Raw genomic sequence first — 14,127 nt, forward strand, 5'->3', positions numbered from 1 at the left:
GACACTGCGTGTACTGTGCAGACAGACATCCTGGGCGACCTCTAGACAGTAACATTGCATGATTGATAGATGTTGGTCACTGAGTTTACATGAATGTTACTCAGGTTACTTAAATACAAATGTCATATTATTAGAGGGGTAAAAAAAAAACTGTCAGTTACCCCCAACTGCTTCAAAATCTGCAGAGCAGTGTTTCCTGTGAACCCTGCAATGCAGATCAACTGAAACAGCATTGGCCTCTTTTCTTCATGGGGCTCTGCATTGTAGCGTAGCCCTGCCAGTGCTTTCAAATCTTAGCTGGAGAATGGCAGAGGTCAGGGTCGAAAAGCATTAGCAAAGACTGTCCACTGCACCACCCACATTTTCCATAGCCAGCCATCTGGATCACCTTTCATGGGGTCTCTCCACTCTTCTCTGCCCCCTCTACTGTTATTGTCAGCTTGACAGGAGGAGAACACTGCTCCCTAGTGACTGAAAACAATATTACTCCAGCTTTTTTCTTGTTTCCGGCACTCAAATATTTACAGAAATCTGGATTGTTCTAAAGCAGTACTACACATCATTGCTCAGTCTTTCTCATTGCACACACGATTTTGAATATTTGTTATCTATGACAACTTTGGCAAAAGTGTGCATATGCAGTAAAACCGAAACTAGGCACTTATATTTGATTTGAATACTGTTATGATTGCTTAGAGGTTGCATGGACAACTTGGATAGAAGTCATAGCTCCCATCATAAGCAAAAGCACCTTGAGAGCCCCATATCAGAGTATGGTATTGATAATATCTTGCAACAGACAAGCTTAAAATATAATTTATTCAAGCACTAATGACTATGTCATGCATGACAAAGCCAGTCTCCTGAAAGCAGATTTTTTTTATTTTTATGGAGTAGCCTAAGAATATCCCACACACACAAGCCCCCACATCGATTGTGTTCAGGTTACTACAGGAGTCTCAGACACGTTGCTGAACTGTTCTAAAAGTGCACGCTGACAGCTGTGTCACTGTGCCCTCATTCTTGGCTTTGCTCACTCTGATGTCAGTCCATTGTCAGCTGCTGGGCGGCTCACAGTCATTTGCTTTCTACACATTAGCTGTTGTTTCCGGTGATGCGTTGCTGATGCAACACCTACATTCCACATCCTATACATGGCAGTTGTATGGTTATGCGTCATGCGTGGCCATAAAACATGACAACATTTTGTCCCTGAGTGTGTGTTCTTTATTCTTCTCAAATAATAAAAGGAACGCTCGTTAACCCTGGCTGCGGAAATTCATGAAGTGCTTAGGCTAAATGTCATTGTCATAAACAGAGATGTTCTCCTACATTTCTTTTGTTTAACTTGTTCAAGCAGCCATTGATCTTTTAACTGTCTTTTGGCCACACTAAGATTTTTGTATATATATTCTTTTAATCGGCCTTTGTTCTGTCCACGTCCTCAGGCTGCAGATAGCCCAGGAGGAGCGGAGCACGGTGGAGGTGGAGAAGGTGACCCTGGAGCAGAAGCTGAGGAATGAGATCAACTCGGCCAAGCAGGAGGCCCAGCGACTGAAGGAGCTGCGTGAAGGAACAGTGAACGAGCTGAGCCGGCAGAAATACGCAGAGGAGGAGCTAGAACAGGTACAAAGAGTTTCTCCTCCTTCAAAAAGATGCTTGGCTTGTACCTCAGTGCAGCTGGCATGGCTTTGTTGTCGCAGCCAATTTAACACCCAAATCCTCACTATTCCAATGTGATGCTTTTATAGGCACCAGTTTTTAGCACAGGATAAATAAACACTGTCCTCATTGGGCCTTTTTTTTTGTCTTCATCTTTGAAAATCTAATTTTTCCTAACAGGGATGTTTAGAAGTTGGAGGGATCTCTTACTTTGATTAGTGAAAGATTTTTAACTACTATACTGTATTTAACACAATTTAAACTATTACTTATGCTATGCCAGAATTAGCCCAATTTGGAAACAGTGGATGCAGATCAAGTCTTTGAGTGTGTAGTTAAACCAACAATGTTTGCATGTAGGTTCACAACCTTACACATCCAAAGAGCAATGCTGGTGGCATAGCTGTTGATGTATTTCAGTCTGGTTACTGTGTTTTCACACAGGAAGTTGTTGAGGCTGTCGACTGTAAGCTTCTTGTTAACTGAAAGTGTATTCTACACACAGTTCACTTTGGCTTCCTCTTCTGTCACTACTGATAGAATGACATTTGCCCCCTGTTGGTGGAAGACGTAATCGCACCACAATTCACTCTTGCGGTCGTCATTATATTATACATTATATAATATTATGCAATTTCCAAGCCGATTTAAATTCCCTTTTAAAAATGTTCCTTAGGTGGCTCACCCAAGATTTGAGATATAGGAAAGTGCTATATTGAAAAAGTGGTAAATGTGAGTTAGAGATAGATGGGCTTGTGAGTCTCCCATACTGTAGGTACGCAGATGAATAAAACATTGTGTTTGGATTGGAAAAAGTCTATAGTTGTATAGCACAAAGGAGAAACATTACAGTTGTATAGAGCTAGATAAGGGTATCAACACTTAAACTAAGTGAGTTGTGTGTATCAATTGGCAGGGAGGCAGCTGTACAGTATGTTTAGGGTTGTCAAGTTCAGATTGCCTATAGTATAAATACACCCACCAAACTCTTTGTCCATTAGGAAATTGGCAGCAACAGCAGAGCTCAGCCCACACAAGTAAGCAGGGGGCACTTGCATAGCGTTCCAGGACTATCACAGTGATCAAATGCAGACACCTGCGTCACACACTGATTTTGATTCAGAAATAACAGTTTCTCATTTGCAACATGCAAGGCCATCAAATTCAGTCAAGACACTTTCAGTCTCTTGCTCCAGGGTCCATTGCAGGAGCATGTTGTGTCAGGGATTTGCCTGATCATAGTCAGGATTAGAATTTACCTATCTCTAAGCCCCACCCCCCGTCCTCACTTGGACAAACACAAGGCAGGCTGACTAGAGTAAATGGCAGCCGTCACTGTCAAAGTTATAGCCCAAGACGCTCTTCACAACTTTTGGAGCCCTGATATCGTCTAGAAGCCATCAGAAAGTACTTCACTATGCCATGGTAGTAGTAGCCTACAACATTTAAAGCTATCGATAAAAAGAAATGCGATACGTGCATGCCTGGAAACGGCTTTAGCGAATCTTTAATCAAACGTTTTAACGGAGGGCGACAGCAGGCGGGGATAACAGACAACTCACATCCAGAATTGACATACACTTACTGTAGAGTAACCTCTCCGTGGATTATATAGCCTATATGCCGAATTGAAGAGAGGCGCCTGGTAATCTACTGTATTTCATGTACCTCTGTATAATCAAGAAACGTTAAATAATGTAGATGTTTTTCATAGCGAGACAACGGCACAGTTTACAGCTTTTAACATCATGTTTTCCTCCTGGATCTTTTCTCTTTAGACTACCTCACATTTATTTGGAGAACAGGATTAATTCCCTCGTTTTAGGGTTTGACTGGTGTCTGGCGATGTTATAATCACATCAATCAATGTGCCTCCTCTTCACTAGTCTCGCTGGCCAGCCTCTCCTCTCTACCTCTTCACCAACTCCACGCACATAACGTAATGACTGGAAACTCGCATAATTCAGCATTTTATTTTGCCGACTTTCTGAATACCATGATGATTTTATGATACCTTTTGGATCATCGAAGCCAAATGAGGGAGAAGACTCGTCATCTCGCTGTCACCACGATTGCAGATTTAACTCCAAAACAGTAGCATTGTGGATGTGAGTGGATCTACGTTTACTAGTTTAATATTATCAATTGCCTGGCCTCCCAGGATACCTCGTAATGTTGCATTTACCCCCATGCACATCGTTTGACCATTTTTTCAACTTATAAATGTATAAAACCAGAGGAAACCCGCGTTTCTAGTGCTTCTCTATGGAGCTCTAAGCTGAGAATGTCCGAGTGTATTGTAGAGCTGCACGCGCTGTGATTGGCTCGTCTGCGTTCGGGGCGTGGCTTAGCGATGGGTCAATTGGATTGGAAACAAAGGGAGGTGTAGCACTGTTTGGGTCATATCTCAGTCCTGTAGCAGCCACACTGATGTACTAATGTATGCATAGCTCTGATGTACTAATGTATGCATAGCTCGCTGTGAAAGGCACACTGATATACTAATGTGTGCATACCTCGCTGTGAAAGGCCAGGCGACTTTTCATGTTTGCCCTTCGACGTGGTGACGTATAATTAATATCCCCGACAGTGTGTCGTCATATCCCCGACAGTGTGTCGTCTCATTTAGCCGTTTGCTAGCTAGCCACCTTTTTTACGGGACATAAAAGCTTCAAAACTCATAAAAGTGGTCCTCGTGTGATTATCCTGCTGAACACAGATTAGCGTTCCCATAAGCTTGTGTTAAGTTAACCACAGACCTTATTTTACGCATATAACAAAAAACGTGTTCAAAAATCCCATTGCCATTTCCCACTACGAACGAACCCGGAAGTGTTAGCAGCCATGTTTTCCGGACTCATTCCTGCGGTACTCTATGCATGTACCTCCCTGAATAACAACAATGGAGCTGCATTCAAAAACATTATAAATGTAGTCTCTCCCATCGCTGTTTGAATGTTGTGAATTTTCTACCCTTGAGCTGCTTCAAAATATTCCTTCTTTATAAATATTAAGTGGACTCCGTTTTCCAAAATGACTTGTTAAATTGTCTATTATTCTCATCCAAGGATGCTATTTTCTCCCTCAACACTAGGTTTGAAAATTACAGCTAAATCATCCATCTGAATGACAACATCCATACAGTCCAGTACTTCCAGATGAAGGACTTAAGTTCCTACAATCAGAATCAAACCCTATTATTACTGGTTATTAGCAAAACCCTATGTTACTGTTTATTAGTGACCGCCTCTTGAACCTATGAGTATGAGTGTTCTTGAATAGTTTTTAACCTTTTTGACAAGAATGCTACATTAATTTTAGATCCAAGAATACTCCTCTGATCGTCTCGCTGATATACCGTGTCCCCGTCCAGACTTGTTAACTGCTACTCCGGAGATATAATAGGACCATGTGGATAGTGTGTCACATGAGACTGTCTTCCTATCCCATAGATATTACTCTGCCTAAACTCTTCGAAGAGGCTGTGAAGACGGAAGGCCCTCACTTGCCTTCTTCTGTCTGTGAATAGCATGCTCACCACATTCCACATTGCGTTCCTCCTGACTATTTGAAGATGGCAAGTGTTCAGAACCTTCTGGGGAGAGAGAGAGAGAGAGAGAGAGAAAGAAAAGCTTGATCCATCGGTCCTTAACAAATGATCATCAATCAATGCTCAATGCTTCAAAATGATCTTTTAAATGTGACAGCACAGTGTGTGGTATCAAGGCTGCTCCTAGAACTGGCTGGAAGAAATCACGCTGTAGAGAAATATATTTAATCTGCCACCTCCCTTTTGACATTTTGTTTTAGGTGCGCATGGCTCTGAAGAAGGCAGAGAAGGAGTTGGAGTCACGCATTAGCTGGTCGCCCCCAGACTCTCTCCAGAAGTGGCTGCAGCTCACCCATGAGGTGGAGGTGCAGTACTACAACATCAAGAAGCAGCATGCTGAGCGGCAGCTGCTGGTGGCCAAAGAAGGGGTAAGCCTGTAAACCTAAAGGAGAATACCACTCAGTTGATCTAAGACAGTCCAATTAATATCTGTAAATTATATTCCAGACTATTTTACATATTGAATTACAATACTAAAATGTATCACATTCAGGTTTAAAATGGGCCTTAGGGCGATAGATCCAGGTCTTGCAAGAGAGCTGAACATTCATATTGATTGGTCATAGTTCATGGGCGAGATGCCCCTTTAACATAGCATGTGGATAATAACAGCAACAGAATGGCGATACATGTGTGGTCCTATGTTTTCACAGGCAGAGAAGATCAAGAAGAAGAGGAACACCCTCTTTGGGACTTTCCATGTGGCCCACAGCTCCTCCCTGGATGATGTGGACCACAAAATCCTGGCAGCCAAGTGAGTCTTAGATTGTAGCGGTGATGACCTTTTCACTTGTGATGAAAACTCAAATCATTAGATGTGTGGATTGTAATATAGTGTTACTGTAGCTTTAACTTGGTATAATATGTCTTGCAACCGTGCAAATACTAAAACCTAGAGTTTTCAGCTTCCTTTAATCTCTTGCTACCCCTTGCTCACCAGTTAGTCATATATTGACCACATAATCCCTGGAAATTAATCTTTCAGTATGTTCAAAGTCAGGCTCTCTAATATGAGGGTTAGGGTTATTCTTTGGCATTTTAAGCTAAACATACCCAAATTAACCCCAAAATCAGGCACACCTTTTGTAAGGGTTGTTTTTATTTTCCACACAAATCTATATTAAATACGCAATTGTAGAAGATAACTTGAAGATTCTTTATGCAGGATCCTATGTGTTGTGATTCAAATAATCCAATGCTAGGAGAAAACAAAACCACGTGCCTAAATGATCTCATTTTGTCCAGTTTGATCAAACTCAGGCATATGTCACGAGAAATCTAAGCAACTCTCATGGCGCTGACATTGGGCTGATGGGTAGGCTTACTAGGCTTGCTGCGATAGTCTGTGTTATACGATGTTAGACGGTGGTTGGGCATACACTGAATACATTACTTGCCCACCACTGACACTGTTGTTGTTGTTTTTTATGCGGGGCAACACACGCCAAAATTCACTTCAGTCTCACTCAGTCAAGTAAAGCATGGTGTAGCTTTGTGAGAACGCCTCTAGTTTCCTGGCTGGGTGCGGTCCTTCGGGCCAATCGCTGTGCTTAACACGGTAAACTTAGTCCACACCACCGGCACACGCCGTGCGACAAACGAACGCACCTTTAAACGGCCAGCCAGTACTGCAGGCTGCTGGCAGCACTCAGCGTCTGGTGTGTTTGCAGTGAGCCGCGGAGCTGGGAGCTTGTGTATTGAAAATGTAAAGAAGAAGAAACTAATGTACATTCTTTCCTAATTTCAACCCATTGTGAGTACAATGTGTTCAAGTGAATCCAACTAGTTTGTCAAGTCAAGTTTGTTTGTATAGCTAAATCTAGCTAAGCACTATCAATAAACGGGATTGAAAAACCTTATATTGGGGAGAGAGCGGAGGGAGGGTGGGAGAAGAGAGAGAGAGCAGAACAAACAGGGTAGGTAGGTGGGGCTGGGCGATACGGTTGAAATCAATATCACGATAGTCACAGGGGTGAGTTTTGGTATATACCAATTCAACTAGTTTGTTTATATGAAGTAGCAGCAGTGACGGATACACAGCTCAGCTTGATGAGCTTGTTCTGAGAGCAGTAGCCTGTAAACAGGGAGAAGTCCGCGATGTTACAATGTGATAAGCCCACCTGAACAAATGAACTTTTTGTGGCAAATATATAATATCCACACTATCCACACAAAAACAATGGATGGCTTCGTCCGTATTATTTAGGTCCATCATCCACACACACATCTCGGTGCACACATCCCGTGCTCAAAGGACATAGCCACTTGTAGAAACTGCTGCACCGCTTCAAAATGAGTTCTACAGTAATGCCTTCAGTTCTTGACTTCCCACTTCAACTGTATCTATTCTTTTTCACCGATTTCTCCTGCTCCTCCCTCTTCATCATATTTAGACAAGCCCTCGGTGAGGTGACTGCTGCTCTGAGAGAGAGGCTGCATCGCTGGCAGCAGATAGAGATCCTCACAGGTTTTACCATCGTCCACAACCCGGGTCTGCCTTCACTGGCCTCGGCCCTGAACCTAGACCCCAGCTTCATGGGTCTGAAAGTCACACCTCAACACTTCATCATGTCGGACGACATGGACGACATGGACGAGGGTATGATGCCCTCAGGAACTCTGCAATGTAAGAGTTCATATGAATCTATTGGCCATACTGTGGGGCTTAGTAAACGTACCCCTATACACACCAAGAGTCTGCTGGGGAAGTCCAAAAATCAAGAGAGCAGGAGGTCCAAAGATAATTTGGATCATTTTTGATCATTTTTCAACAATTACTGTACCTGAATTTGTCCATGTGGCCTCCCTGTGGATGGAGGGAGTGTGGGTCACATGTCTGTGATTGAATGAGTGTTGTTTTACAGATGTGTAATATATATATATATATCTTGTAAATTCACAAAATTGTTTTGTTCTTTTACACACATCTCCATTTGAGTGTCTTTTGTTTAATGTGCTTCCATTTTGGATTAAAAGTGTTTGCTTGACTCTCAGTCAATGATGGAGAATCCTGTGACTTTGCTCTAGAAATTGAACTTTGGAGAAATACAGACTTCTTATTGACACCAAGTTTTCATGCTGATATATTTGTAGTGGTTGTGTCCTAATATGTCCTATATATGACCATTTGAATTAGCTGTTTATTGATTGGTCAAACAGCTGTAACTGAAGTGAACATGGATTATGGTATACAAAAAAAAACTCAATTAGCCCATCAACAGGAGAACATTTAGTTTTGAATCCACATTTTTTTTCCAACATTGTATGTATTGTTTTCAATTACACATTTAGACATTTATACAAATTACAATACAAACATCCCATACATATCCCACCTCCCTCCCTCCCCACAATAGCACAACAGAAAAATAAACAAACACACAAAACAAATTGAATCCACATTTAGGTTGAAATTGTAAAGGCAACTATGCAATGCACAAAAGCTGTCCCTCCGTTTTATGAAATGTGTCTATACAAAAACTAGATTTGTTATTTTCATCACAGAATTGTTGGGCAAGTAACACATCTTACACATCTGCTATCAAGTAAATGAACAAAAAGTCTGGTGACCATAATGTTATGTAGCCTTGCTGTTATAGGCAACATTTGGTTTGCTATTAATTATGGCAGAACTTAACACAGACAAAAGGTTTGACTAACTGCAGAGGAAAGTTGTACTGCCGAATCCCCTCGTGACTACAATAATAGTAAGTCTTTTAATTACACTCCTTATCTCACTCCCCCTCTCTCCCTCCACCACCTTTCTGGCCTTTGGCTCCCATGCACCGCTGTCATTGGCCTGACAACAGATGCTACCTGGCTGTTGGAACGGCAAACCAGTGACCTGTGGTCCTTCGGGTCAGAGTCCCAATCCCTGCGGAAATACTCTGGTTGGCCATTTCTTCATGCCCCAGTTCTGTCCTCAGTCTGACATCCCTGTCTCTCACTTTTGAGTCAAAGCCACACCGCACCAAACTGCATTGTTTCTAATTGGACGGTGCCCTGCAGACCCAAACACCGCTGACCTTGTCTTCAGCTGCTTGCTTGCCCAATTAATTCCTTCTTCTCAATCTAGCCTCACACCCAGTGCACTCCTGCTTTCTGCCATTAGAGATTTACCTGTTTTGTTGGTCGTCATTGCCTCATACTTTAAAAGGGAATTTCTTTGTTCTTTTATATGACAGAAATTCATCCTAACACCCGAGTATCTTTCCACTGATCTCCTGCTCTATTTCCCCTTTATATTCTTGTCCATCAGGTTATGTATTGGTTGCGAGCGGTTGTCAATAATGTTGTTGTTTTGTTCCCACAGCTCCCAGTATGATGTCCCTGCGCCAACGCCACATTGACCACCAGCTGGCCATGGGCTCCCAGAGGTTGGTAGAGAGTTGCCTGAACTTGGCGGGGCAGCAGGGCGAGGGCACCTCATACCCAACCAGGTCTAGGGCCGCCCTGCGAGATTCGCGTAGCCAGTCCTTTGGGCAGTTTGAGGCTCCCACTATGCCTTGCCTTTCCTCAGCTGTCTCGCACCCCTTTCTCATCTGCACATCCAGCGCAAATCCTCATTCCCTGTCCTCCTTGTCTTCCTCTATATCGTGCTTGCCCAGCTCTCTGGGCGGCACCATAGGCCCTCACTCCTCCCATATACATCACACCTCTTTCCAGCCCATGGACCCCATTCCTGACATCACATCCTCAGATGACGCCGCAGGGCACTCCCCGTACAGCGACAGCTTCGGGTACCCGTCTGCTCTCACTCCTCCACACGCATCGCATGTGCGTGGACATTATTCTCCACATGCATTTATCATGATTGATGATGATTTCTTTCAAGTGTCTTTCCTTTTCACGTTTCTTTCAAATATCATTATCAGTTCTTTTCTTTGCATCCATTTTATTTAGCTGTGCTCTCTTTAGCCTTTTGTTTTCCTTTTTGATTGTTTTTTTTGTTTTGTGCTTAAATGCCGATCTCATTTGTATGCTTTTATCTTACTGTTTTCCAACCCCTCCCGATGCTCCTGCTTGTACTACTAACTCGTGTGGAGTTCCAGTGTCCAGGCTGTGCCCAGAGTGTCCATGGGTTTTGAGGCGTAGCGTAGATAAGCCCCGGCATGCAGTGCTTCACCTTTAAACGAGTTGGTTCTCCTCTCTCTCATTTCTACTAACTTGTTTTCTTTCCCCCCAGGGACCTTAATCGCTCAGAGTCGGAGTCCTCCCTGTCCCTGTCCCAAGTCGGCGATCGGCTGTCTGCCTACAGCTCCAAAGGCCACCTAATCAAGCCCACCTCTCTCATGCACGGCCCGTCGTCGCGCGCAGACGAGGTCGCCTCGCTGCATGGCCACGCCCACAACGGAGGGAACCGCGTTCACGAGGGAGCGGGTCAGGCCGAGGCCAGCCCCGACAGCCCCATCCTCATGAAGAAGGTGTACGCCATGGAGAAGTCGGCCAGCCTGGGAGAGATCAACAGTCTGTCGGAGTCCCTCAGCCCCAACTCCACCGAACCAGACACGCCTTCGCCCACAGGGGGGCAGCCGGGGGCCAAGGGCAACAGCCGCATCCCACAGCTGTCCTCCAAGAAGAGCCCGCTGGAGGAGGACAGCGGCTCGACGGGAGAAGACACAGATTCCGCTGCCAGCCGCAAGAAACACACCTTTAAGATCTTCAAGAAGCAGAGGAAATAAGGGCTATGAACTACGAGCTGTTTGACTGTATTCCTTTTTGTTCTGTTTTTGAAAGTCTTTTTCTTTTCTTTTGCTCATTAATGGTCAAATGATGGCACCATTTGTTTGCCGTTACATCATTTTGTAGGTACCTACTCTGAGGAACTGTGGGAGCACCCGGCTATTCAGTTCTCTCCTTATTTGGTCAATGTTGAATATGTGGGTAGTGGGTAGGTTTGTAAATTATATTGGAATGTAAAGTACTATTTATTCTGCAGGAAAAGGTGCCAGTCGCTCAAAGGGAAAGATGTCTCCCGCTTGGTTTTCCTTCTTGTTCTTCAATCTCTATCAGTTTGCATGTCTTCACTTTTGTTTGACTGATACTCGAATGCTCTTAGTGTTTGCTTGGTTGTCCTTAATCTGCTTAGACAACACTTGATGTTTCTTTATGTAATACCAAATCACCTAGCCAAGAAACCCAAACTGAATCTACGCTCCGCTCTTTTTCCCCCCACTGATTTTTCTTGTTTATGGCTACCAGTTTGTTCTGTCCGCCTTGTCTTGTCTTGTCTTCTCCTTGGGGAAAGAAGTGGCAGACAGGTGATCCTCGTCAACTGATAAACGGAAGATACGGAAGCAGCCGGCCAAAGTTGTAAACGCCTGTAGGAAACGCAGACTAGTGTTATAGACAACTAGTAGTTCTGATATGACCCGTCTTTCACTTTTTGCGGTGAACAATTCACAAACAGGACCATCTGCTCATGTTACATCAACAGTAAGATTATATTGGCTTACTGTTTTTTCCTCAAACGTGATTTAACCAAATGCATGAAGGAAAGCCAGCTGAATAAAACTCGAATTCATCTAAAGTTCTCCAACAAAATACAACCGTGGGCTTGTTGATTTACAAGGACCATGAAAATGCAACATTAGACCATTTGCGAAATATTGAAATATTTCTATTCTCAGTCGAGAGTGTGTGTGAGTGAGTGAGTGAGAAATGCTTGGCTAAAACGTCCAGCTTTGAAGTCGTGCAAAGAAAATATAATAATGATCAATTTGTAGATGTATACTTTATCCCATGCATTATGGGATAGGAGTGGGAGGAGATGTTATCACAAAAATGTTCAAAGTTGCAAAGCTCATAAGTGTGAATCAGGACTCTTGTTCCCTTTTATTTAATTTGTTGTGCTTAGCTGTTGTATTTGTGGGAGAGTGAACTTTTTGAATTGAAAATATACACCTTGGAGAATTCCCTGAGGTGCAAGCTGTTTACAACAGTATAATGTACAAAATTATTTTTAGCCAAAAATAACTCACCTCTGTCATTTTAACAACACCACAGCCATGTTGTTTTAGAAGATTGTTCTCTGACATGATACGTAAGTGGGATCTAACATTTGTCCACATAATGTTAACTGAATCAGTGAAAAGAGTAACTAAACACTAAACCCACATCTGTGTCAGAACCTGACATCTAATGGGGAAAAAAAAGGGGAAAGGAGCATGCTACTGAATTTAAATTACTGTCTGCTGTTGGCCGATCTTTTGTGCCAGGCAATGTCACCTTCTATAGAGTTTAACAGGTGGTGGCATCACCTGGTACCGAAGATCAGCCAATATAAGATGGCAATTTCAGTAACATGCCTTTTAGACAGTTAAGTTACTCTTTAATATTGCTGTCCTTTCTAGTATCACTTCTGTTTAAATAATCCTTTAGGTGCACATTGAATACTTAACAGTAATCAGTATTAGTGAGGAGCAGGGGGCCAGAAAGGGCTTCAGAATTGGTGTTCACATTGTACAGTCTATGGTGTTCACTTCACGGCCCTTGTGACTCGCATCAACAGAACTACTTCATTACTGTACAGTACCAGCGACAACACCTGGTCACATAGATGTAAAAATCATTGTAAAAGTCAGTGGAGTTCATATAAAGATGGTTTTACAAATTTTAGAAGGAATTATAAAATAATGTATACTGTAACGGGTATTCAACCATGTTACATGAAGGGCTGAGAATCTGGTGTGGTGAAAAGTGAAATCGTGTTGTAGTCTTTGGAATGAAAATCTGCAGAGCCTCTCGACTCCCATGTTACACGGATCTATACTGTAGTTGTAGTTAAAATAATTTTCCCACATAACTACTTTCTCAAGCTGTACACTAAATTGTAATTCTGCGTTCATGGAAGATGTAATTAGAGATTACATTTGCTGTAAATAAATATTCTCAAGTTCTGCAAGCGACTTAAATAACGAGGCCAATTCACTATTAATAGGCCTTTCCAATAATTATTTGTCGCGCTTGATCCCTTCAGCCTCTAGCTTTTCTTTGAAAGCTTCTTACTTTTAGACAAAATTCTATTTGGTGGCGGTAGGTTCATATCATTTTAAATGTATGTCAAAGGGTATTGTTTGTGCAACAATAATCCAACACGATGTTTACATACATTACAGAATCCGGAACGCAAGTACACATTACCGTGTTCCAGAGAAGTACTATCTTCAGATTACCACAATGAATATTGTGCCAATTTTTACTGATGGTTTAGTAAGAGCACAGAACTATGCATCTATAGTAGTAAGAATTTATCTTAAGTATTAGACTAAAGTAGTAAGGACGTCGGTACACCTATAGTGCGCTCCTGATTATATTGAACAACCAAAAAGTGCTGCAAATGACACCATCAGCCCCCCCAGCAGATGCCTCATAGTGTAACAGATGGTATGGATGACTAAGACATGACTAGATCATTTGTTTAGAAGCCAGCTGAAAACATGAATTTCCTACTGGTACTTTTTTTATGTCATTGGTACCACTTTTGCACGATGATTATGCTGTCAGTGAGTGTGTGCGCGTGTCAGTCTGTCTGCTCCCAGTATAATGCACTGTAATGTTGATGCATGTCAACTGCTGTAACAAAACCACATTGGGTCAGAAGAGTGGATCAACTGGAGCATTTGACTCTCTCCCCGCCCCTATCGTTCCCCTCTTATTTCTCATTTTGAGCTTCTATTTATGAATACATATATTTGTACAGAGAAAATGATAATTTTGCATCTTCTGTGATGTTCTCTAGACTTTTATGGCACTCCTGCATGATAGCAATAAACTATTTTGAATGAAATATGGACTGGTCTGTCATAGGAACTTACACCATATTGCATGACGTGATTGCTTTAAAATCTGTAGAA

At 42.5% G+C, this 14,127-nt stretch overlaps 1 protein-coding gene across 2 annotated transcripts in view; it reads left to right on the plus strand.

Annotated features, from left to right (window-relative positions):
* stim1a (stromal interaction molecule 1a) overlaps positions 1-14,045 on the plus strand; it is a 45,365-nt gene extending 31,320 nt beyond the window's left edge. The window contains exons 8-14 of one of the 2 annotated variants that reach the window (XM_083637675.1): positions 1,449-1,626; positions 5,473-5,640; positions 5,926-6,026; positions 7,666-7,898; positions 9,082-9,162; positions 9,585-9,648; positions 10,458-14,045. In XM_083637675.1, the coding sequence (XP_083493801.1) occupies positions 1,449-1,626; positions 5,473-5,640; positions 5,926-6,026; positions 7,666-7,898; positions 9,082-9,162; positions 9,585-9,648; positions 10,458-10,953 (1,321 nt within the window). In that variant the 3' untranslated portion in view covers positions 10,954-14,045. The remainder of the gene's footprint in view (positions 1-1,448; positions 1,627-5,472; positions 5,641-5,925; positions 6,027-7,665; positions 7,899-9,081; positions 9,163-9,584; positions 9,649-10,457) is intronic. The other variant, XM_083637674.1, reaches the window with a different exon arrangement.
* The last annotated feature ends 82 nt before the right edge of the window (positions 14,046-14,127 follow it).

This window comes from Poromitra crassiceps (assembly GCF_964638095.1).
Source record: "Poromitra crassiceps genome assembly, chromosome: 5".
In the NCBI taxonomy this organism is placed as follows: domain Eukaryota; kingdom Metazoa; phylum Chordata; class Actinopteri; order Beryciformes; family Melamphaidae; genus Poromitra; species Poromitra crassiceps.